The 25,391-nt window shown below is 41.2% G+C and overlaps 1 protein-coding gene across 1 annotated transcript in view; it reads left to right on the top strand.

The window, feature by feature from the left end:
* The first annotated feature begins 6,082 nt into the window (after positions 1 to 6,082).
* RFTN1 (raftlin, lipid raft linker 1) overlaps positions 6,083 to 25,391 on the top strand; it is a 101,805-nt gene continuing 82,496 nt past the window's right edge. Inside the window, exons 1-2 of the mRNA XM_074898087.1 lie at positions 6,083 to 6,187; positions 16,411 to 16,566. Of these exons, the coding sequence (XP_074754188.1) occupies positions 16,422 to 16,566 (145 nt within the window). The 5' untranslated portion in view covers positions 6,083 to 6,187; positions 16,411 to 16,421. The remainder of the gene's footprint in view (positions 6,188 to 16,410; positions 16,567 to 25,391) is intronic.

The raw sequence follows: 25,391 nt of genomic DNA, 5'->3' as shown, positions 1-25,391 counted from the left end.
CTTCCCTATTCTGGAAACCTGAAACAGCAAAAGTAGCTACTGTTTCTGAGCAAAGGTTGGATTGTGTGCTGCTGAGACAAAGGATTATACCACCAGCAGCAGTAGGAGACTGGTCTTACTCTCTCCTTAGCAGCAGTATAGACTTGACTTCTTTGTACCTTTCTGTTAAGCCTTGGTGCCTTCTGTGATTTGGAGGGAGTTTTTCTGGTGTTTCTGAGAAGCTATGGCTTAGTTCTGAATATTACACTCAGTGAAATAATTTCTTTGCAATAATAAAATGGTTCATCAAAAAAGAAAAATTTCATTCAAGCTTATCACCTCTGCGTCTTGAGTGCTTCAGCCTGTTGATAACTCAAACCTGTTGAAAACTATGATATTCAAGATCTTGAGAGTGCAAGAGCCTTGGAAAAACAAATCAGAACCGGACACAGGTCAGACAGCTACAGATCCTTTCTTGAAACTACCACGGTTGCAGATTGCATGCACAATTCCTTATTGCCAGGCAGAACTAAAGGAATGGTTTTCCCTAGCCGCCATACCAATTTGTACCAGTTAAGGTGGAAGCAGTAGTGAGTACAGGGGGAATGATGTATTTTGCATTGGTAAGACAGAAGTGCTTTCTACTATAGTGCCCAGAATATAAACTAGAAATCAGAAGGGTAATTTGTCAACAAAATCTGATCTTGGAAGAGTGAGCTGTTCCATTGCAGTTTGTACTGGTGATCTGAAACTTCAACAGTAACAATAAATGAGGAAAATAAACTAAATGATTTGTCTACTTCAAATAGTCTAGTTTTTCTCATTTTTGCTTTTCTTTTGTGTTTTGTCATCTTAATAAAAATCTCAGTAGATACTAAACATGGTCCTGCAGAGTGGTAGGTAAATAACAAAGCTCAATTTTCTTTACTGGTATTTTTGTATCTATTTCTGAATAAGTTAATCAGAATAACTTAAGTTTTGCTGAATCCTGTTCAGTGTGATGTTACAGGTGTCTGCTTTTTGACAGGAAACAAATTTTGTTCTAAATCAGCTTTAAATATATTTTTCATACTACTGTCAAAACTGGAAAGATGGGATGTGGTTAACTTGAATACTGGAGTCTGTAGTGAAAAAAAAACAGTAACTGACATTACACCGAGTTTCATAAAGAAAAATAAATGGCTTACATGTATGTGGATCTTCCCAACTGGTTATTCAAATTACACTTGGAATAACCAAGCAAGGGATTATCTAGTGGCACAACTAGAAACACCTTGCATGAGACAGAAATGCTGCGCATGTGATTTCTCACTGCTTTTCACAATGTGTAATTTTCTCTGCCTATGCCAAAATCAGTACAGCTATTTGGCAAAGCAGAATTCTTCAGTGCCCTACCAGTAGCAATTTACACCTACATTGAACTTGCCTTACCCAGCTGCACCCCACACTACAAAGTGCAAATGGAAAACGTGATCACTCCTGCTCGTGATACAGAAGGTTGTAGAGCTCACACATTTAGCAGTGTAGGATCTGCAAGAGATGATGATGGCTAGAAACAAATGTATCAAAGCACTTTTTAACTCTGAAGCTAAATGAATATTCCCTCATGGAGTGTCTAAGGGGCATCATCTTGGTGTTGATTAAAGCAGTAAGGTCCTTCAGTTGTTCATAGTTAAATGGTTGTTAGAGCTGTATTTTACTATTTAATTACCAAGTCACTTGCACTTTGCAGTAGTTTATTGTTCTGTGTGTGTATATATGAGAAAAAACTCCAAAATGTTTAGGATGATTGTTGAGGTTTTTTCATCAAATTTCTCATAGGAATAATGTTGCTTCCTCTGAGTACCACATGAAATTACAGTCAGAATAAGTTCTAGGTCATAACAAATCTGTACCAGAATGGTTCTGAGAGGTAAATAATCTCAAAATAAGAGCAGTGCATATGGCTTTTTTTAAGAATATATGAACACTAACAAGCCAGAGTGGAATTATGAAATTCTCACAGTGATAGTCTAGAAACAATAGTTTAGATGTACAGCATCAGTTTAGATTGTATGGTATGTTTCAGCTTATGTGCCTTGATACTAGCCTCTTGAGCCATGTTATTTTTCTTGAATTTCAATGTAGACACCTCTACTATCACCTATTTAGGTGTATCCTATCCTGGTAATTAATTTGGTGCTTCTGTAATAGACTTCTGTAGTCAGAGAAAAACACCTTCATGTCAAAAATCCTGCAGGACAAAATTTTAATTGAAATTTGTCTCTAAAAAGTGCAGAAATGTTCTTAGTGTGTTGTATCCTTAACACTGGAGGAATTCCAGGTTGAAAATGGTGCATCAAAACACCCTGTATCTGATAGCTCTGAGCTTGCAGACAAGCTTACTGAATGTGAAGTGGGTAGTAGAAAGATGGTTTGTAGTGCCTGGGTCTGTGCTCTGTTGACCCCCTGTAAACATTAATTTGGAACAGTTTTCATCTGCACAGGACTGCTTCATATCAATCAATGGTCATCCAGGAATGCTGTTTTCTTAGTGTTGATGATCTTTTCTGTATCTGAGAAGACTTTGCACCATCAGAAGTCTTTAATGTTGTCAGACATCCTTTCAGTTCAACCTGAGGTGTGATCTGCAAATCCTACAATGTCTGCAAGGTCTGGGGCCTAGAATCTTCCTTCTGGAGCCATCTATGACTTGAAGTGTTTATAATACATGGAAAGCTGCACTTCACTTCTTCCTACACATTTAGCCAATCCTTCCCCATATGCTTTAACAGTAGTATCAGAAAAAACAGCTCAGTTACATGGCACCCTGTTGTGACTGCATGCTGCTTTCTCACGCAGTCAGAAAGCCAGAGAAACTAATGAGCGGAGGAAAAATGATGAAGGACAAGGAAAGAGGAAAAACTAAACAATTAAAAGAAATGGAGAGGAAAAAAACAAAACACACAAAAGGAAATAGAAGGAGGAGATGGCTAAAGTCACCACACAAAAGGCACTGCTGGTGTTAGCTTCATAGTTCAGCACCGGTAAAGAAGTAACTTGATTTCCCCACTTCCAGTGTTTTGATGTTATGCCTTTGGCTATGGACAACTAGCTAATGCTGATTGTTGTGCTTTAAGAGAACTTGAATGCAGACAGAGACCACTCAGGAAATTTTCTCATTCCCTGATGGCACTTGAGGGAAAAATGGAGAAAGTGCTTCCAAATAGATTTAATCTGTCACACTAGCAGCCTTAAATACAGAAGTCTTCTGCACTTAGGAAGGAATTGGGGTGCTAACATAGTGTTTGCTTATATATTTTTACATAATTTATTTTATGTGCCTACACAGTAGGGAGAGAAATTAAGTGGACAGAGTGTAGCAAATGTAGTTGGGTCTGCTGGACAGAAGGGTCTCAAGCAGTTTTGAGTATTAATCAAGGGTGTTCCAGGAGCTGTTGAATAGGTTTCTGGCCTAATAAGGGGAATTACAATGAAGGTGGTAAGCAAAGTTCTAGACTTGGTCCACAAATATGACATTTGGGATGGGTATATGTTTTTCTGGAGAGATGGGGAAGATGAGGGTGAAGGGTTGCTCCTGTAAAAAGAGCAGGTGGAACATATAAAACTCTTGGATAACAACAATAACTGGTTGAGAAAGCCTCTCCTTTGATCCGTAGCAGCTGAGGATGATGTGTTGGTGCATTACAGACCAGCTACTCATGATGAAAGTTCATTAAATTAGCAACTAAGTGGCATCACAGATCCTCATTCTTTGAGAGGAATTAATCTCCTTGCCAACTTGAAGGGGAACATGGTGGGATGCAAGCAATCCAGCAGATTCCATGAAGCTTTCTTGGTAGATACACTGAATGGGCCAAACAGGGGTGTTGCACAAATGGATGTCTATTACCAAGGAAGAGGTGTTCAGGAATGTGATAATAGCAACTCTTGCTGTAGTCATGATCATACAGTGAAGCACAAAATCCTGAAGAGAGTGAGGAAGGCAAGTCCTTGGACTTCATAGAGCAAACTTCAGCTTATTTAGGCAACTGGTAAGTGGGGTGCCATGGAAGGTAACTGAAGGGTGAATGAACCTGCCACGTTTTTAAGGGGAACGTCTTGCCTATGCGAGAGCGGCACATCCAAATAGGAAAAGTTGATGAGTTGGGATGCTATAGGCTAAGTGGAACACCTGACAACTTCCTTGGAAAACTCGTTGTAGAAGCAAGAGCAGTTTATGGCGAAGAAGTTACTAGACATGCTACCAAGGCATATGAGGATGGTGTTGATGCACACAAGGGCTTGTGGAATCTCCTGTTACTCTCAGAATCTATGTTAACACTAAGAGGCTGAACAAGGAGCACATAAGCCCGTTGTTGAACGTGAGCACAGGTAATGCCGATGTACTCGGAGCTGCCTTTGCGTCGGTTTTCCTGACTGTGTGCTTGGAGGCAAGGTTCAAGCAAGTAAAAAACTACCAGCAATGGGTGAGGATCACGACAGGGATTGTTTTGGGGAACTTAACCTGTACAAATCTTACACCAGCTGAACTGTGTCTGAGGGTGCTGGAAAGAACTGGTTGATGCTTTGGGAGCAGAAAGCCTTAAGAGTGGGGTGAGGAGGGTCCACAACAACTGAAGCCAGACATGCACCCATATTCAGGAAAGCCCAGAAGGACAATTTGAGGAACCATGAGGAAATTGGTCCCTGGGAGAAATCACTGAGTCCCCTTGGCACAGACTTGCTTATGTGTCTAGAAAGGGTGCCATCATACCTCACCAGATGCCTTCTATGATAGAGTGGCTGATTTGGTAGGCATGGGGCGATGGTAATGGATGCCATGGCAACTTCAGTAAGGTGCTTGGCACTGGCTCCCATGCTATTTTTGTATGTGCTTGGATTCTGTAGTCTAGGTGGGTGGACAGCTAGATGGGTAAAAAAGCTCAACGTGTGGTTGAGCTCAGACAGCTGCAGCTTAATGGGTCGCACTTTGCCTGGAGGCCTATTTTAACATCTTTTGCAAGGACTGGGAGGAGAGGGCAGGACCCGCTGTTGCCATGTCCGTGCGTGACCCCGTACTGGGGTGCAGCTGACATGCATCAGGGCTGGGCTGCTGTCCAGAAGCACCTAGGCAGGCTCAGGAACAAGACAGCGTGAACTTTTTGAAATTTAACCAAGACAAATGCTCTACTTAGGGGAGGGAGAGCACCTTGCACAGACCTGGCTTGGGAACTGCTGTCTGGGTAGCAGCTCTGTTTCAAAGGCTGTGGGCACGTGACCACAGCCAACAAAGGTAACAACAGCATGGCAGCAGCTTGGAAAAAGCGATTATTCTATTCGGTGCTCTTTAGAGCTCTTCTCGACCGCTGTGCTCCATCCAGGTGTGTCATCCTTCCCCTCACAGTCCTGGGACAAGAAAGTTGTTGACAGTTGAGTGGAGGGCCACCAAGGCCGGGGCTGGAGCACAGCGCCTGCAAGGAGAGGCTGAGGGAGCTGAACTTGTCTGAGCCGGAGGTTTGCCTCCACCTGAGGGAGGATAACAGGCACGCTGAAAGGAGAGGCTCAGGCTCTGAGCAGGAGGCGGCCGGTGGCACTGTGGAGACCTCAGGTGTGGCTCGACGGTGTGGGGCTGAAAGCACCGAGGCAGAGTCCTCCCGGCCCTGGGGCGGAGAGGAGGGAGCAAAGCTGCAGCAGGGGGTAGGGCCGGGGGCCGAGGCGGGCAGTGCGTGAGGGACTTCCAGCCCTGGCCGGCGGGCGGAGCGCTCCCCCTTTCAGGGCCGTGTCGGTGGCGTTGGCGGGAAGCGTCGCTGCCCCTCTCCCTGCCTGGCCGCGGCTGCCGCTGGGCGCGGGGCTCGGCCCCGCAGCTCGGAGGAAGAGGAAGTGGCCGCGGCCCCAGCCCGGCCGCGCTCGGCTCGGCGCGGTGCGGAGCGGAGCTGCCCGGCCCGGCCCCGCGGAGGCGCCTCCCCGCACCGTGCCACCGCCCCGGGGCTGCGCGGCACAAACTTTCTGCCGGGCAGCGGGGCCGTGCGGCGGCGCGGCGCTACCCCGGCACCTCCCTGTCGCGGAGCCGAGGGGGGAGCGGCCCCGGCGCGCGGCGGGCGGGCACGGGCGGCAGCCGGAGGAGGAGGAGGAGGAGGAGGAAGCACTGTCAGTGGGGCCGGCCGTCTCCGCCCGCCGGGCATCCTTCAGCACCGCCGGGCTGCGCTTCGCCCGCCGCTTGTCCCAGGTACCGCCGCGCACCCGCCCGGCCCGGCGGGCAAACTTGGCGAGGGGGCGGCCGGGGGGTGGCTACTGGGCAGGGTCGGCGCGGCAGAGCCGGGAAAGCGGCTCCGGGGCTCTGAGGCGCCTTGATCCCCTTGGCTCCCGAAGTTCGGAGCGGGGCCCGGGCTAGCCGGCGTGCCCGGCTGCGGAGGGGCTGCTCGAGGCTTTCGCGGGGGGAGGCACCCCCTCCCGCCCTCTCCCCCAGCCGATTTCGGTTTGCGTGGCGCCGGTGAACCGTTCCTCCGGAGGGAGCGGCGGTCCCGGCCGCCTCGCTCCTTCCGTTGCCGAGGGGCCGGTGCGGCGCTGGGCGTTAGGCCCGGGGAGGCGGCGGGGCCGGCGGCCGGCGCCGTCCTGTCAGACGGTGAGGGGACCCCCGGGGCTCCGCCGCGGCTTTCTGCGGCCGGGGCACCGGAGGCGGCACCGCTGAGAATCGCTGCGCGGTTCCCCACGTCCAGCCCTCGCCGCGGTGGGGCAGAGCCGGGGCAGGAGCGTGCTCCGAGCGGGGCTGGGGGGGTGTGTGTGTGTATGTCCGCCCAGCCCGGCCCCGCTCGGCACATGCCGGGCAGCGGGGCGCGGCGGTACCGCGACGTGCCATCGTGTGGCTGGCGGGGGTCTGTGATTTTACAGTTGTTTTCAGAGGCTGGGCTGGATATTGCCTTTTCCAAGTCCGCGACGCTGTTTCAACACGCTTTTGTTACGATATAAGGAGAGGCAGGGTGACCACGGGTCAGCATCTGTATGTCTGAGTAGAGAATGCATCTCTCTCCTCTCTGGTTTATCTGAACTCTTGGCGGAGCAAACTCCTGCTCGCAGCCTGCGTATTGCTGGAAAAGGGGAATTTACGTAGATGGACTTCTAGAGCTCTTCTGAGATACTTCCACCTCGGTCAGGTAATTAATGGCAGGCATTCCTTCTCCGCGCCGACCGAGCGTGCTTGGCTCCGGAGCGCCGCCAGCTCGGACCCGGAGAGCCGGCTGAAGCAGCGGCTGCTTGTGGCGGGACAGGCGGCGGGGCTGGAGTCCACTTGGGGTCTCGGGAGGGGCGGCTGGGGTGCTAAAGTGCTTGCTGGGTGCGAAATAATAAAAATTTAACCATACCTGACAAAGCGTTCTTTAATGTATTCAGCCAACATTTGGAAGCTATGGTATGCTTTTATACGGCTTCTATCTTAATTCCTATATATATAAAAAAATTACGTGGTTGGGCTTTTTTTTTATTTAGTAGGAGAATAACCAACATTGTCAAGGCATAGCTGCTCTCTGCTTTACAAGGGGAGATCTTTTTGGACATCTGCTTTTATGTTTTATTTTTAATGAATCCAAGCCATTTTAGCTTCTGGTATTGAATAACAAGTTACTGGCAATAACCCTTTTTTTCACAATACTAGTGGTCATATTGGTGTATTTAATTTCTTTTTTTTTTTTTTTTAATCTAAGGAAAAATAGGTCTCAGAATGAAGGGTTATTTTAGGAATCTAACTTAACCTCAAGTTAGTTACACTAGACAAGGGGCTTTCCAGTGCTTGAATGCTGGCATTCCCCTGGTATGAGAGCGAGAATGTAGCACGGAATGAGTATATACAGCTGTGATTAAATACCTCGGGGAGTTATGAGTGGTGGTAGTGGGAAACACAGATACCATACTGGCTGAAATGAAGTGGCCTAAGAATCTGTGTTGTAAAAGCTGAAAAGCTGGAGCCACAGCCTTTCAAAGAATTAAGAATCAAAATTGATGAAGCCTGTCTTTAAAATCCCATACTATGATTCCATCCCCCAACTTCAAGTGAGATCCCACAGCTTCACATCTGGCTTCAGTGGTCCACTTTTATACCAAATGGGTTGGCCAGGGTTTTACTCCATGGCAAACTAGCAAAAGACAGTAAGCATACGACTGTCAAGTCTGTCTAACTTGGTGTTTTACCATGGTTTTATTCACTGTCCTTGAAGCTTCTGTGCATACCTTGCAATATTAATCTGTTTTTCATGCTTGTTTTCTGTGAGTTGAGTGGCATTGGATTAACTTTAAAGGAAGGTTGGATTCGTATCTAACATTCCTATGCATGCTTATGTTGGGTCCATTCAGTCTTTAACTTGCTAGACAATAAATGTTGGTTGCTGTAGTTTCCCCTTAAGTTCTTGAGAGTGTTTCTCTAGTCCTTCTTGGCAACTCTGTAGTCTCTTGTCTTCACATGGAGGCATTTTGCTTGAACGTTAGCAGCCGTGGTATTTCAGAAGAAGTTTTACCTGTGCTTTATCCAGTGACCAGAAATACCTTGCCTAAAAGTGTTTTGTAGAACTGTGTGGTACATCTGAACCTTTTCTTGTACTGAAAGACAGCATCATGGTATCACCCAGTATTAAATCATTGGGATAAATCCTATAGAGTGATGTAGGTGGGATAAGAAGCAAGATCTTCCATCAGCCTACTGTTCCTCAGATTGCTCCCCAACACCAGCACAACACTTGCCTTGCTCCTCTACCGGTTCTCTCTGATTCTGTTTGCTTTCTTCCTCCCACCCTCTTGCCCACGTGTACGCACACACACACAAACCAGCTTTGTTTCCTTAGAGAGGGTTAAGCGCAGCTGGTGGCAGCCCCTGGTTGAGGTAGCCGGCGACCTGCGGGCCCAGGGACAGCGCAGAGGAAAGTGCATGTGTGTTATGTAGGGCAGCAGAGTTGAGCCCAAAACTAGTGTTGTGAACACCCTAATAAAAACAAGATCACCTAATAATGTTTTACTGAAATCATGTTATTGTGGCGGTGTGTTACTTGACGTGCTGCATGTGCTTTCTCCGTGAGCTGTGATTAAGACCTACCAGTCTGTTCTAACTTTGCTGAATCCATATCATACTTATCTGTGTATTATTTTGTTTTCTTCAAGCTTCCTGAAGTTTAGCAAATTCTTGAGGCTAGACTAGCAATTGTCTTAACTGGTTAAATTATCTTTCCCCTTTTTTTTCATGTAGGCAGTATGTTCTCTTGTCTCCCAGAGAGACGGTGCGAAACCTGGTGCAATAGTTTGCTTTTTAATTCTAGGAGTTGGATTTGCAGTTCATCGTGACAGGTCTTCCAGGGTTCTTGGTATGAGTCCAAATTAGTCCTCCTGATTTGTGTTCTGCTTCCGTTTAGTTGTGGTATCTTTGGCCTCTCTAACTGGGCTTGGCTTCTGGCACATTTCACTTGATGCTGGTGTTTCTTGATCCGAGACTGTAGTTTCCTCTGCTGAGCTTTTTTTCCTGTCCTTTGAAAGCTCTCTGCTTATTCTACCTTAACTTCTTTATTAGGTAATTCATCTCGCTGGGTCTGGAAACCTTCTTATGAATTCTCTTGTCACTTCCTTGGGTTACAAATTCTGCAGATACTCATATTGTAGTTTAAACATGTTCCAGACCTCCCCTATGTTCACATCCTCCAACTTTTCATTGCTGTTCATCTCACTAATGAGTTCCCCTAGTTTTTGAGATTCGCCTTTTTGAAATTGAAAACCTTAATTGAGATTTACTTGGGTCGCTCTACTGTTTAATTTAAAGAAAATCAATCATAAAGAATAAATCTAGGATTATTTTTTCGCCAACCTTTCTATAAGCAGAGGTTTAGTTATCATCTGCAAGTCTAATATCCTGATAGCGCCAGTTGAATTGGTAAGTATACGGGGAAAAAAACTGGTCAGTTGTGACATCCAGCAATGGATAGGACTGTTTTACTGTAATTGTTCTTTGTATTTTCAAAATAAATCTTTGAGAATCTTTTAAATTGTTTGGTAAACATTAATTACTTAAACGATCCTTCCCCACAAAGAACAATTATTGCAGCATTTACTGAATATATGCTTACATAGTTACCTATATGGTAATACTCTTCAAAAAGGACCAAGTAGGTATCTCTTGGTATAGAATTTCCCTCTTAGTGAGTGTAATCTCACAAAAACCCCCATATAGTGGTAAGCCAGAGTGGGAAAAATGGGGATATGTCAGGAGCACAGCTCTATTCTGGGAACCTATAAAGGATAATCCTAGCATACTATTCTCCTTTCTTTGTTTGCCTGTACACCCAGTTTGTCAGGTTTGGTGTTTTTAATCCTCTGCTTTGGTTATGCTTCCCTGGCTGATGTTTTTTTCTGCCTTGTTATTGCTCTTCTGCTTCATTGCTTTAACTATGCTAGGAAAGGGACTCGGTCATAATTTACAAGCTCTCTCAGGGTTTGTTTAGAGCTGAATTGGGGACTAAACACTCTGATGTTTTTTAAACTGGGAAGGATGCAAGAATTAAGTGACCACATGCTAGCAAGTGAACTGAGCTGAGCATGAAGTGCTTATTATTTTGAAAATGGAAAGGTCAGGATCGCAGGAGTGAGGGTTTAAGGAAATAAGTGCATCTCATTACTGCACAACAAATGTGAAGTCCTGTAATTATTTGTAAAAGCCTTCTAGCATCCCTGTGAGGTAGCTAAGTATTACCCATGGAAAGAAGAACCAGGATGAAAGGGCTTAACCAAAATCAAGAGAGAAAACCTATTAATCCATTGCAATTACCTTGTGTCACTGCTTCACTCACCAGTAAGAATCATATTCCATAATTTTGTGACAGGAACTTTAGCAGTAGCTTACGATATGTTTTTAAAAAAAAAAAAATTATCATAAAGCTTACAAAATTAGGTCACTAGTTCTGGACAATAAATTTTTAAAATGTGTTAATGCAAGCAAGCTTGTTCTCACTAACAGCTTAAAACCAAGCTGACAGTAGTGTAATCAGCCTCTACAGCATGTTTATTTTGGGTGCCATTATAAATATCAAAATCACCTTGTTTTAGTTTCAGGTGGTAGTGTATTGCAGTTACAAGTGTGTTAGATGATATTTGAGTGTTCAGTCTAATGCTGTATGCTCAGCAGTTCAATACTATGTATACTTAGAAGAATTGTGTAGGAAGTCTTTTCAAATCATCCTTGTAGGTAGTCATTGACAATGCTTTCTGTAATATTGATATAGTTGAAATAAACTGTTTAGCCAATATATAGTCAGTTGATAAACATCCCTTAAATTACTTAGTCTGGTAATCTATTCAAGCTTCCATTAGCCATGTGGTTCTGCTACGTTTCAGTGTAATTTTCATTATTATTCCTTGGAGATAAATTGTTACGGAGTTCCACGAAAGGAGGGGGGCATACATCAGAAAATTAGCTCTATTTGTTCCCAAAAAAGCCCCAAACAGAAAATCAGATAGAAGGCAGGGTTTTTTTCCTTCTCTTCTTTGTGCCCTTTTCCTGCTGAAAAGGAATCCTGGGGCCTGAGCCACTATTATCAAGAAAATAAGTCGTTAGCTTCTTGATATGCTTTTAGCTTGTTGTTCTTCTTTGCTAATTCTGAACTTGTATTTTTCATGTATTTTGAACAGAAGCTAGTAAAGTGAGAAAGCAACCCGAACTGTAGAGAGTATTTTAACAAAGCTTAGGTTCAGAGATGATGAGTTGAAAACTTGGCAGATCTTTAAAAGAGCTATAAAAATTCCTGTATTTTATTCAAGATATGCTCATTTTCATGGATCATGTAGGTGCTTAAAAATGGAAATACTGTTTTTTTTCCTCTTGCTGAGTACAATTTGTTGTGACTTTTTGTTTTTCATGGCAAAGGATGGTACCAGTTTCAATAAAACTTGCATTGGGAAGAAGCGTTCAGGGGCAGGTTATTTGCTGTGGTGGAGTGGGTTTCTGCCCTGTTCCTCCAGATGCTCTCCAGGGCTCCTCTGCTCCTAAAATACAAATTGAAGGACAGTAATGGGGAGGAGGAGGAGGTGGTGGCGGCAAGAGGCTTCTTCTGTGGCTTGCAAGTTGGGTGTTTGCTTGGGATGTACAAAACGTGGGTTAAATTTTTGAACTTAGTTTGCAGATGCAAACTGCTTGATTCCTAACCAGTGGGGCCTTTGCTGTCATTCACAAGACAAGTTTAGGAATTGACTGTAGGCTTTGCTGTTGTTCTGCAACTCATCACAGCTTCCATTTTTCATGTTTCTCAAAATTAAAATGAGGTATAGACAAAAAAAAATAAATCTGTTGTTAGATCTGGGTTTCAGTTCTATTTTTATCATCGTGTGGCTGAACACAAGAACAATTTTAGAGATTATTAAGATCATAGCGCATGTGTAAGATTAATTCACAATCTAAGTTGGACAGAATTAGTTTTTCCAGCATGTGTAGCTATAAGAGCCCATAGCTAAATCTTAATTGTAGTGATTAGTGTTCTGCATTGGATGTTACTTTTTCTCTCACTCAAGGTATTTCTTGTAAGTATAGAACTAGCGAGTTGATAATTTTAATTTTAATTGAAAGGAAAAAGAACCTTTGTCTTAGAACCTACTGGCAGAGCAAAAAATATGTGACAATTTTACAGTGGTTTTGAAGCATTGTTTTTTAATTTATTAAAAAATGAATATTAGTGATAATAATTTGTTTTAATACTGAATTAAAAAAAAAATCACATGCAGGTGTAGAAAGCCAGGATAAATATATGTAGTACAGTAACCTCAAGCATCACTTATAGCAAAACAATATACCTGCTGAAAAAGGGGATTGAAGTGGGTTTAGATTACTTTGAATGCATCAGTGATGACCATTTCTTACAGCACTCATTGGTAACTTCAATGTAGGAAATTAAGAAGGTGAATATGTCCTGCTGACAACTAGATTTGTAACTGAAAAGCAAGGAGATGTTTTCAGACGAGGATGGAAAGACTGAACAGCATTAACTTTGCTGCAAAAGAAAGGAAGAGGGTAGTAACTAATGTTAAAAATCTTTGGAAGATTATAAAGCAAGCTGTCCCAGTAGGAAGTTTGTGGGATAACTTTGAGCAGAATTTGGTGATTCAGTGATTACTTGTCATACACACATCATCAGTATCTTTGAGAAAACTTTAACTATTCATACATCTCTGGAATTTTTTTAATAGACTCCTGCATTAAAGTAGGAACTTTATTTCTTGAGATTTTCTACTGCTGCAGCACTTGCATCCTAATTACTGTGGAAAAGATTGTGATGTTGTGAAACTTCTTTTTTCTACTGATACCTCATTTTTATTCAAGTGAAAACATCCTTTTTCGTATGTGTGCTTTAGGAACATAAATATAACTGTGCCTATACTTAATGAAATGTGAGGAAGTATTTATCCTCGAGGATACTAATGGAAGTTTTAGCCAAGCAGTAGGAAGGTGAAAATCAGGCTTCTGGTAAGCAGTCACTTAGTAGTGAACTAATACAAAAAATGTATGTTTTCAGTCCAATCCCAGGTGAGCAGGTATCTCCATACTGTATGGCTTTTAGGTTGGCACAGTTTGCAGAGATCATTACTCGCAGGGGCAGTGAGGGTAGACTGGTTTTCTCAAAAGGGCTGAGGAAATGTTTGCTAGAAAAGCAGTGGAGAGTGCCCATGGCTGCTGCTGGAAGAGCAGGCTTGTATTTTCTAGCGCTTTCACCCTAAATTAGGAAAGAATGCAAAACTCTTCCGTGATGTGAAATATTGAGTCCCAAAGGCCTCCTCTGCAGCCATCACTGTCTGAAAAGGCCTGTGGATTTCAGACCCTTTGCATAACTGAGGTTTGCAGGCACTACTGCCTAATGACCTCTAAAATGGAATTTTTTTCCTTACGAAATGCTGTATTGTATACTTATGATGTGTAAGAATTACTGGGCCATTGCTGAAACAAGAAATCTGATACACTTGCTAACACTGCTGTCATAGTTGCTCACTCTACAATATATTAAAGCACAAGTATACTGCTAGATGTCTTTCATTAGAGTCCATGTTAGGAACGTTAATATACAATATACATTTGTATATTAAATAACATTTTAGACTTAAGCTAATTATATTGCGTGGGCAAAAGAAAGAAGCTGCTGCATAGATGAAAGAATAACCTTTTTTTACTTAATGGTAGTAGTTGTCATTACAAAAAAGAATAAATATATCATTTTGGGAACAGAAAAAGATCCTGAGGATTTCTAACCTTAAATGCAAAAAGAAAAAATAAATCCCCAGACCTAGCTTTCATTTATAGAAACTGTTAAAGTAGTTTTTACTTTTCTGTCAAAATAATCAGGGAAGATTGTTGTCTGGTGGATGAATCCCCCAAATATTTAAAGTTCAGGAACATGTGTGACACATCATCCGTTTTTCTGGATGCTGCAAGTCTTTCTAGGAATTTTTTTTTCTGCTTCTAGTTTCTGAGTGATCAAATATTTACTATGGGTTTTTTTTTTAAGGTTTCATGTGTTGGTCAGTCCTATTTTGATGTATTTTTTAGTGACTTTGCAGTAAGGTGTAGATGTGCACTTATGGACTCTGCAGATGATGTGAAGGTGGGTGGCATTGCTGAGCCTGGAAAGACTTCCAGTTCTTTCAGGGGTGCGGGAGAATGGGATGAGATTATTACTGAGTAGTAGAAAAATGCGAAAGTTATGGGGGATGAGTTGGAAACTCCTGTTAGCTGTGTTGGATGACAATAAAGACAAATGGGTTCTTTGCTAGGAAGCTGACAGTAAACTGTGAATGTGATTCAGCTGTGAATGATGATTTTAGGTGAGGTAGGCATGTTATTTGCAGTGAAGACAGGGAAGCATCAATGTTGTTTTAATAGACCTTGTTAAAATCTCATTTTGAGCATATGGTCACCTGTGTTCACGTAGAGAAATGAAAACAGGAGTGATAAAAATGAAAGTGAGTGGAGAGATGGAAGGAGCAGAAATCCTGTCTTATAAGTGACAGGGAAGGACTTGAGCACATTTGTGCTAGCAAAATACGGGAAGGGATTTGGTAACTATTCCTAAAAATGATTTCACAAGGAAATATGAGGGAGGGACAAAAATTATAAAAGTTAAAGCACAATGTAAGTATGAATAAATTTCTACAAATAGATACCAAATACATTGGGGCTGGAAATTTGACTAACTTTCTAACCATTTGGGGGATGGAGCTGTGGCATAAGCTTATAAGCACCTCTTTGGAGACAGGGATCCTCAACTGATTTTTCATTCTCTCCTTTAGGTTTAGTAACTGTCAAGGTAAAGGCAGCCCTAGTCCGTGACTGAAGTTTTTCAGGTGCTTGTTGCTATCCATCAGAGGTTGCAGGGAGGCTGAAATACCGATCTTCGTGATGCTTCATGCAGAGCGATTACACTGAATGGATCCTATGCCTCAAAGTGTCCAGGTGGCCTGTGGGAGCCCCTCTTTGTTGCTGAGTGTTTATTCTGCGTTTCCCCTCCCCATCCCCAAAGCATGAGTTTCTCCATATAAACAGAGGCAGGATACTGGGTGGGTTGTAATACAAGAACCTCAGGTACCTAGCTGGTGTGTCTGTGTCTTTTCATACTCGTTGCTGGTTGAAATAATTTGCCTCAATCTGACCAGCATTGTTGAAGAAGATTGAGAGGATTTGGATCATCTGAGTATTTTCACCAAGCAATTCTTCTATTCTTTCATATTCAGATGAGCTGTAATGTGCAGGATATTGAGAAACATTTACTGTGTAGCAGAAATGGTTGTCAGGAGTAATCCTTTAAAATGTTGTGGACTGGCAGCTTATTAAAGAGAACTAGTCCAGTTCTGTGGTCACGTGCCTCTTCTGGTTTGAAGATGGCTTCTGTGAAGTGCCGTTTTTTCCTGGGATTTACTGGAAAAAACGAGGTGGAAGGAAGTGAGGTAGTTTCCTAAATGCTGGTAGTTCTCTGCAAACCTGCTTCTTCCATTGAATTACAAGTCTAGATATGATTTGAATGTTAGAGATCTGTATAAAAGATAATGATATCTGCTTTCATAGTAACTGCATATATAGAAATTGTTACTAAGTTGTCAACCATTATATCAGCAAGTTGTTTTGCATTTTCAGCTGTTTTTTATAATGGAACATATGTCTTCCAGAGTATATGGTTGAATACATTTGAAAGATGTAAAATACATGCATTAAACTGTCAATTTTCCAATAAAATAATAGCATGCCTGAGGGTTAATATGAGTAGTACATACTTCAGTTACTGTCCGAGCGTTTATTTAATTACACTATTTCATATAGTTTGTAGGTAGCTTGCATTTCCAAACAAAGTCACTGTGATGTGTGAGTGTGGTGCATGAAACTGTAAATAAAAAACAAAAATAAATGTTTTTTATGCATTTTCCCTTTTCCCTTTCCCTGCCTCTTTGTATCAGGAGCTGCTGAAATGGGTTGTGGATTGAACAAACTGGAGAAACATGATGAAAAACGACCTGGTAATATCTATTCAACTTTGAAGAGGCCCCAGGTAGAAACCAAGATAGATGTTTGCTATGAATATCGGTTCCTGGACTTCACAACACTAAATGATAGTAAGTACATAATAGTTTTTCAATTGTCTTCAGTTTAAATAAGCCTGTCTTGAGTCATAATGCTTACATGCAGAGATCTTACTGAGAATTAGAGCTAGTTATAAGTTACCAGATCTAATTCTCTTATTGAGAATTCGAGCTAGTTGTAGCTTACCAGATTTTAGGTTCTTTTACACTCCCCCCTCCCCCTTTTTATTTTGTTACTCTAATATGGATTTTTTTTCCTTAATTTGCATTTTATCCAAGTTTCATATGGTAAAGCAATACAAGTCTGCCAGGTTATATACTTTACTGCTCTTTTTTCTTCCTCCCCTTCTGCTCCCTGTGCTCCCTCAGGAGTATTTTGAGAGGTTGAAGTTAGTGTTTTCAGTTTTGCTAACTTACCTTAAATAACTCTTATGTGGTTACAGATATTTACAGGTGCACCCATGTGGGTGGAAACAGAATAGTGGGAGACACTGAAGATCTAAAACATCAAAGTGGTGAAGGTCCAGTCTCATGCAATTTTTACCTTTTTTTTTTTTTTTTTTCTGTCTGAAATAGTCTTGTCTTAATTCACATGACAATCCACAGATACACCATTTCTTTCCTTCCTGACTGACATCAACCATCTCTGCCAGTATTGCTCACACCATCGCCTGTGCCCTCTTTCACTTCAAAATTAGCCTGCTCTACAAGCAATTACTCGCTCACACCATTTGGAAATCTGAAGCTTGAGCAGAAGGCTGGGACCTGCTTCTTGCTATATATAAAACAACACAGTACCAAGATCTGTTATAGCTAGTTGGCAGGATGCCAGGTAGAGCCTTTATGCTTTTGCCCTGCAGTGTGCTGCTGTTTCTCTTGTTTTGCAAGTCAGGTCAAAGGAAAAGCCAAAGCGGTACGTCTCTCACTGTGTGAGACAAAGAGCTGCTGGTATGTCGCTTGATGTGACACCTCTAGTACGGTTCAGTATGTTCAGCCCAGAGTGATGTGAATTTGTTGTTTTTTAAAACTTGCTGCAAAGTGAACTTGAATTTGGAAAAAGCTGGAGGTTTGGATTAGGTGGTTGGACAGGAGTGTGCTTTTGTAGATAACGTGGGAGCTGAGAAATTTTGTCTTGCAGACTTCCCTTAGTGCCTATCTGCTGCGCTTGTGGATTCTTACGCTTTTTGTTACACTAATTGGGATGCACTGCAGTTACTGAGAGCACCGAACAAATGGGAGGGAATTGTTTTCATGTTTATGTATTGCAGTTGTTTCTACGTTTATGTATTTTTATTTCAAAGTGAACTGTTCATGTTCTTTGATAGTTTGACAACTTTTACTGAGATGTACTGTACGTTGTGTCACTAGTGAAAATGAATTAATATTGAGGACACACTTCTATAGGCTTTTCTGGGATGCTCATCACTGTTTTGTCTGATTGCCTCGCAAGCTTTATGTGTGCATTCTCCTGCTACCTCAGGAAGTCTTATCTTTGTCACTGTATGGAGGAAGAATCAGTACATGCGATAGCAATGTGACTTGCCTCAGGCACAGAGGATGTCTGGCACAGAGCAAAAAATTAAACCCAGACTTTCCAAGTCTGATTAAATGGATAGGTTTGTTGTAAAGCATACTTGTACATTTTTCTTACTCATCATAGATTGTTTTATTATGATTTTAGGAGGCATGGTTTTAAAGAGACTGTAAGTAGAAGTACTTCTGTCAAATTCTTTGGCTTGCTTAAAGAGTGTAAGCTATCCAGCTCCCATTGAGTTCTGCTTTGGCATGTCATATACCCATTGCTCCAGTCTCTGAAGATGCCAGTGGATAGGCAGATGAGGAGGGGATGGAGCTGTTGTTCCCGCTCTTTCTCCTTAGTATCACCCATGACTGTGTGCTCTCAGGATTGGCAGGGCTTCATAACCACAGCTTGTGGTTATGCAGCTCCCTCTCTATTCATGTCATTGACTGTATGAAGGCTCAAGTTGCACTACATAATGTTACAACGCTCCAGGTTTTTCTGAATGGTGACAGCATCACTGGTTGATTTACATTTTTGCTAAGAAATAACCTCTGCAGATAACCAGAGCTCGTGATGACTGTTTCACCTGTGTCTGTGTGGATTCGGAGGCTTCTAAAAATGAAATGCTCACAGCTGTGTAAAAAGAACATTTGGGTTATGAAGTCTATCTTCTGTCCATTTCAGTCTGTATATATATCCTGACATTTTTTCCACAGGTTTTCTGCTTCATTAGGTTTTTAGAATAAGCCATGCTAAATTATGAGTGGCTGCAGAGTATTTTACTGTATCCTTATTCTAGGCCTTATTTATAAACAACAGTAGTAAGCCTGGCTCTGAAGACAGGTACTCATTTTTCTCTGAGGCTTTTCTATAACATTGACTGCTCTGATAACTGTATCTCTCACAAAGATTTAATCTTAATGGTGAAAAGGATGTGATTATCTCCATGTTGCAAGTGGGAGCTAATACACAGATAACTGGCAGAAGTTTTCAAAGTCCTTAGCGTTTCTTTATGTGTTCCAAAAGCAGCTCTTGTTGACTTCAGATGTAAAGGTGGATGCTGGTCATATATGCAGTTTGGTACTCCGTGTACTCTCAAATCTGATATGCAGATAATGAGAGATCACTTCCAGAATGTTCTGTATGTTCTAACTGCAGTTTCACAGGCGGCTAAGTGGACATAAGTTTTCTGCAGCTAGATGTGAGGATATTGCTCCCCTCACTCATCTCCCGATCAGCTCTGTCAATTGATTTAACTCATGGATCTGGCAGAAGGCTATGCAGTCTTTTTGTTTGGTTATCCTCTGCCAGATCTATGTCTTGTGGAAGGGTCTGAAGTATGCCAGAGCTGGTAGAAGTGGTGGCAGTATGCAGTCAGGGCAAGAAATAGGACCTTCTTTAAATCAGCTCACACTGTTATGAACTCATTCCATTAGCATGACTCTGCTGAAAACAGGGATTAAAATACTGTCTTGCTGGTCATTTCTCTGTTATGTTAGCTAGAAACTTAATTTTGCTTGCTTGCTGTCTTTGGTTACTGTTACAAGGAAGTATGCTCCTTTATTATACATTTTTATTCATTTCCAAACTTGAGCTTTGCTCTTCACTGATGCAGATGTCCCGTGGAAAACAGTGTTTGTTTGTTTGTTTAAGTACTGTATAAATAATGCATAGATGCAAAAGGCAGAATTAAGGTTGCAAATGTAAACTTCGTTCTGACATTCCCAATGTTACAGGATTGATGTACTTGGAAGTAAAGTGTCTAGAGAAAGATTTCCTAAGCTTTCAAGGAAAGCAGGCTATGAAGAATCCATCAGTTTCCATTGTGTGCCACAGCACTGATAATCTGCATGTTACTTTTTAAATGGTTAGATTTGCCACTGTCTTTTACTTCTTGAGCAAGTGTGATAATTGATAGTAGCAAAGGTTTATCATGTAGTGTAGGTTGGCACGTGAGTGATAAGGAGCACTTTGCTAAGGCATTTCAAAACCTTGAGGTGGATATGCTTGTTTTGAGTTTTTGGCTTTGTAATGTCTGCTCATGAGCCTTACCTTGTTTCTGCTAAGGTGGCCTCTTTCAAGAAAACATTGACTTCAACATTGTTCCTTGACAGCGTCATCCTGTAACATCTTTAGTTATCTGTACAGTGCAAAGCTTGTGGGCTGCTGCATTTCCTCAGGTGAAATCACAACAAATTTACCCAAATTAAATTGATAAAATCATCACATATTTTTACTTGTCAAGAAGACATTAATAGGTATGTAAATTGGATGTCTTATTGCTGGGTGAGTAAAATGCCAAAGGTGCAGAGGAAGAGCAGGATCTTCCCCCTGTGGGCAGCAGTGAGCTACTATTAGGTTGCCCTGACTGTAACATGTAGCTTCATACCTGGTGGAATCATCCAGCTCCTGAACTCTACCCACCTCACTGTCATCTTGTAAGGCTCATTCCTTCACTGAGTCAGGTTCATTTGTCACTGTACAGTCCAGTCCTGTGTCATCTTCATCTTCTGGTTTATTCTGACAGGTTTCTACCTCCCGTCATTTCTTCTGCTGCTCCCCCAAGTCATTCTGTCTCAGAGACCTGCCACTCCCAGTGGTGGCATGCAGTGGGTGCAGGTGATGCCTTGGAGAGGGTGCACTCTTTAACATCTTACGCTCAATAGCTTTATCTGCAGTTTTAATGATCTTCTAGCTCTCTGCTGGCTAATCCTCACTTCAGAGTTGCTCAGTTGGTTGCCTTCTCACTGGCTTTGAGACAGTACTGATGCTTAGTGGCAATGATAGAATTTTATTAAAAAAAATTTGAGGAAAGTAAAAGGCAGTAGCATGAGATTAATGTTGCAGCAAGCCTTTTGCTACAAAGCCTTTCAGAAGAGACAGGTAAGGTCTATGTCTGTATACTTAAGGCCTTTACTGGAAAAAAACCCACAAAAGATTGTATCACTTGCCCAAAAGTAAAAAATTGTTGTTTATTTTCCATCTCTCTCCACATAAATAGAAGGACCTGAATAATGATCATCTTGCACTTCTCTTACCTCCAAATTTTATTGGAAGTAAGAAGTAAATGGTGAGCAAACCTGAGGAGGACGTGCTGACAAATGGAATAGCTTTAATTTAAAGCAACCGTGTTTTCAGCAGTGTCTCTGTGGGGCAAGCTGGTTTGTTCTGGTTTGGTTTTGTTGGGTTTTTTGGAAGAAAAATATTTTAATAATCTGCATTCCTTCTCTGCTCTTATCTGATCTATTTATTTTGGAAAACTTCACTTGCAATGACAGGTCATACAGAAACTGAGCTCTCCATCTTCTTCATCCTTATCTCTTTTCTTTTGCCTCTTTTCAGTTATGCTGACCTTCTGAGAGAAATCAAGATTCTGATAGCTATTTACCTCTTCCCTTCTCAGAATAGTGTAAAGTTTTTTGGTATTTAGGTTTGGGGGTTTTTTTTACTGACTTGATTGGATCTTGCTTTGCTTTGCTTTACATTCCTGTAGTAATTCATTGGCCTGATGAATTACGACAGGTTTTGGCCTTGAATAAAGTTGGCATGAAACATATGCTAGCCATGTGATGAGAATGAAATGGGGGTATAAATTTTTTTAAATAGGGAAAGGCTATACTCTGAACAAGCCATTTGTGCTATAAAACCACTAAAATCCAGATGTTTTGACTGATGAAATGAAAAATAGCAATACTTCACATGTCCCAAAGAAGTTCTTAGGTTATAATGTGAATACAAGGACGTATGGTTTTTATCCATGTTGTCAAGCATTTGTCTCTCTAGTAAAAGAAAACGAAAATGAAGAAAATTATTTTAAAAGTAAGGTCATTACTTACATTCTAACATTTCCATCCTATTTACAACACTTGAGTGTTGGAAATGTTAAGGACATGTATTTTATCAGGACAATACTCCTAGTACGACAAATTTACTACACACATAAAAGCTTCTGATCTGAGGCATTTTTTAAATGTATGCGTATATATTTATATATAAAATTTGGAAGTGTATCTATCTTTCATGTTCTGATAAGCTTCTGGATATTATATGGTAATGTTTTGGAACCAGTTACACTGCTCAAAAACCATTTGTAACAGTCTTATCACAACTGCTGTGGCTGGGCTTTTGATTGATTTTTATTGCTTTTTTTCTAATGCAAGACACAAATAATATGTTAATGAACCTTTAGAATTATTATATTACTATCAGTAGTTAAAGAAACTTTTCAGTATGCATGTATTATTAATTTGTGTTTAAATTTCAGTTGTGTGTAGGCTTAAATTAATAAAACCTTCAGTTTTCCCCTCAGAGAGGGAAGAGAAGTTGTCTAATTGGAACTTGGAAGTGTCATGCATGGGAAGGTGTGCAAGTTGAGGATAGAGAAGGCATTTTTCCTATGGAGTATGTATGGATTTTTTATCAGGAAATTCTGTTTACTACAGAATGTAATATCTGTTGTTGGCTTCAGTGCTTACCATCTCTTCCTATTGGTAATTTTTATATTACATTAAGCAGTTATTTGTGCCTGGTTTCTGCTTTCATGTTTCTCTTCACCGTTCACTTAAAAAACCCCCACAACCATCAAAAATAAACAAAAAACCTTACTTCTCCGAGCAAGTGGCTGTACGTCTGAAAAAAAGAACAAACCCTGCAACCCTGCATTTTCAGGTGTTATTATTTGATTTAAGACTAGTAAAAGTAATTGTTTCTCCATTGGTGAAGTTATTTAATTTCCTGTTTTCATTTCTGTAAGCAAAAGAACATAATGAAATTAGTATTGAGTTCTGTATTTCAAGTTGACCAGGTCTGTTACCACCATTTTGTCCTCAGGAGTGATGAAATAAAATTAGCATGGCAAATGGGATGTGATAGCTTGAACCAGACTGTGTATAGCTCATCTACAACAGACTAAAACATTGCTTCACAAGGGATTAATATCTAACAGGTTCAGAGCAGTAAGATGATGAGCAGAAGAGGCCAGTAGATTACTTTGTGTAACCCAGATTTTGCTAATGCTTCCCCTTGGTTTCAGCTTTGTCCATGTGTGTATCCCATTCAATTTAGTTTAATTATATGCACATGATAAAAAGAATCGGCATAAGGGGTTTTGCTGGATCTGGGCTTTGGTCCTCTCCATTAACGCAAACATGAAGAAATGAAAGTTTTTGGCTTCTCTTGGTATTCCGTTTCAAGTGAATTACAGTCTGTAGTAATATGTAACCCTTCAGGACTTGCCACTGTAAGTCACAGAAAAATGAAACTTCCATACTGTAGCAGTTTATAAAACTAACTTGTGTGTCTTGGGACACTTGCAGTTTGACATAAAAGGAGCATTCCATATGTTAGTAGTTTAATAAATGCAATAAATTACATCATAAATGTGATTGCTTTAAAAAATTGTTCAGAGTCATTTGAACTTCTTTACCATGGCTGCCTTTTTAATAAGGATGCATAACTCAAGTACAATCTGTTAGATATGTTCTAGTTTCTAAATACAAGGTTTGCTTTCCATAATTAATTTATCTAGATCCTTGTTATGGTAGACTGTACGCACACATTCTCTCTTTATATGTATAAGCATATCTGTATCTACATCAATAACGTGTGTAATATGTATGCACACATATGTATTGTATATGCATTTGCATTATTGTGAGGGGTAATTCATGAGGATATGAACATTCAACCCTTTACGTTTTGCTTTATGGCTACACTTAGTTGTACTACAACAGAAAGTACAAAGAGTTTATCTAAAGTCCTCTGATTACTGTGACAACTGGGAATAGGCCCTGGGCAGTCCAGTGCTCTGGTGGCTAGATCATGGCCTTCAAAGCACCCTTCTCACTGAATCTAAAGCAAGAAGCTGGTCAATATTATGAAATAAATTTCCTAGCCCATTATCTTAACAGTTATATACCTGCAAAAAAGCTATACCTTTCACATACTTTCAAATGGAAAAAAAAAATTGCTCATGTTGCCTGTCTCCTCAAGATCCAACTGAACTGTGGCACTGCTTATTTTCTGTTAGAACAATACATTATAGGCTAGATAAAAGCTTAGATACAGTAAGGAATGTGTATTAGAAGTCTCAGATATGTTACAGAGCACATGTATGATGCATTTTGGAACAGTATTTTTGATTTGGGATTGGAAACAGTTTTATTTGAGATGCTTTTATGGAATCTCACCCCAAATGCATCTAGCAATGTAATAGCCACTTTTCCTACATGGATTCTACATATAGTTGGGCAGTGGGTGTGTGCCAGTGAAAAAATGGGCTTGGAAAGGAATGAACATCTGCAGGATGTTTTCTATTTACGCATGTTCCACGTTATGAAAATATATGGGTGCTGCAATAGTCATGTTTGTGCTAACTCTCCTAGTCTGTACGTATTCTTAGACGGAAGAATGGGTAGCTATAATACCGTGCAGTCATTGATTGTATCTAGTGTATTAGCTGAAGCTTCTTGATGTGGTTATTGAATTCTTACAAGACGTGTACTATACATCACCCATACATGAATGTTGTAATTCATTTGCACGATGGAAAAACAGTTACAGATATGTCTTAAAAGAGCTCTGAACTTCCAAGAAACTTTTTCTTTCTATCAATTGCACATAATCTGAGTGGCCCTGCTTTTTGTTTTGCCTCTGGCTTTGCACATTTTTCCAGTCTTCATGTGGTTTTCATCCTCCTGATGCTGTTCAAGAGCCAAGGAGCTGGATTTGGCAGTCTGCAAGGCTGGTAGACAGGCATTTGTGAGGGAATGGTGAAATTCTTCAAGCCACAGGGGCCCAATCCTGTCTTCTCAGAAACAAAACTTCCCGTGTTTAACTGGAACAGTAATCTGCTTAGTCTTTTTATGACTTGTTACTACAAATTCCTTGACATAAGTCAGATAAAAGATGATATGCAAAATCTATGCAGTATTTTAATTTTAATGGAGTTCTTAATATTTTACTTCAAGGGATGTTGTTTGGCTAAAATCTCATGCAAATGAAAGGTTTAGAATTGGTTAGTCCTGAGTGGAGGATACCTGCTCTGAAAGAAAACCGGAGTTGTTGGTGTCAGCTGCTCCTGACTGTGAGAAGTCGCTTTTCTTAATTATACTGAATATGCTGAATAGATGTACCTTGATGTGTGGGATTTTTTTCTGTTTCCATTTATTTTTTTAATCTTCCTAAATGAAGACTAGAGAGCCTCTATTGTGATGGAAACAGTGTGGACATTTAGCTATTTCATGTGACTTAAAGCAGTGTCTTGGGGGGTCAGACCCAAAGGTCCACATAGCTCGGCACTGGCTGGTAAGGGTTGTGCATCTCTTAAGCCAGTAGT

The sequence above is a fragment of the Athene noctua genome, chromosome 2 (assembly GCF_965140245.1).
Source record: "Athene noctua chromosome 2, bAthNoc1.hap1.1, whole genome shotgun sequence".
Classification (NCBI taxonomy): domain Eukaryota; kingdom Metazoa; phylum Chordata; class Aves; order Strigiformes; family Strigidae; genus Athene; species Athene noctua.
Note: the sequence above shows the minus strand (reverse complement) of the source record. Positions and strands in the feature narration are given on the sequence as shown.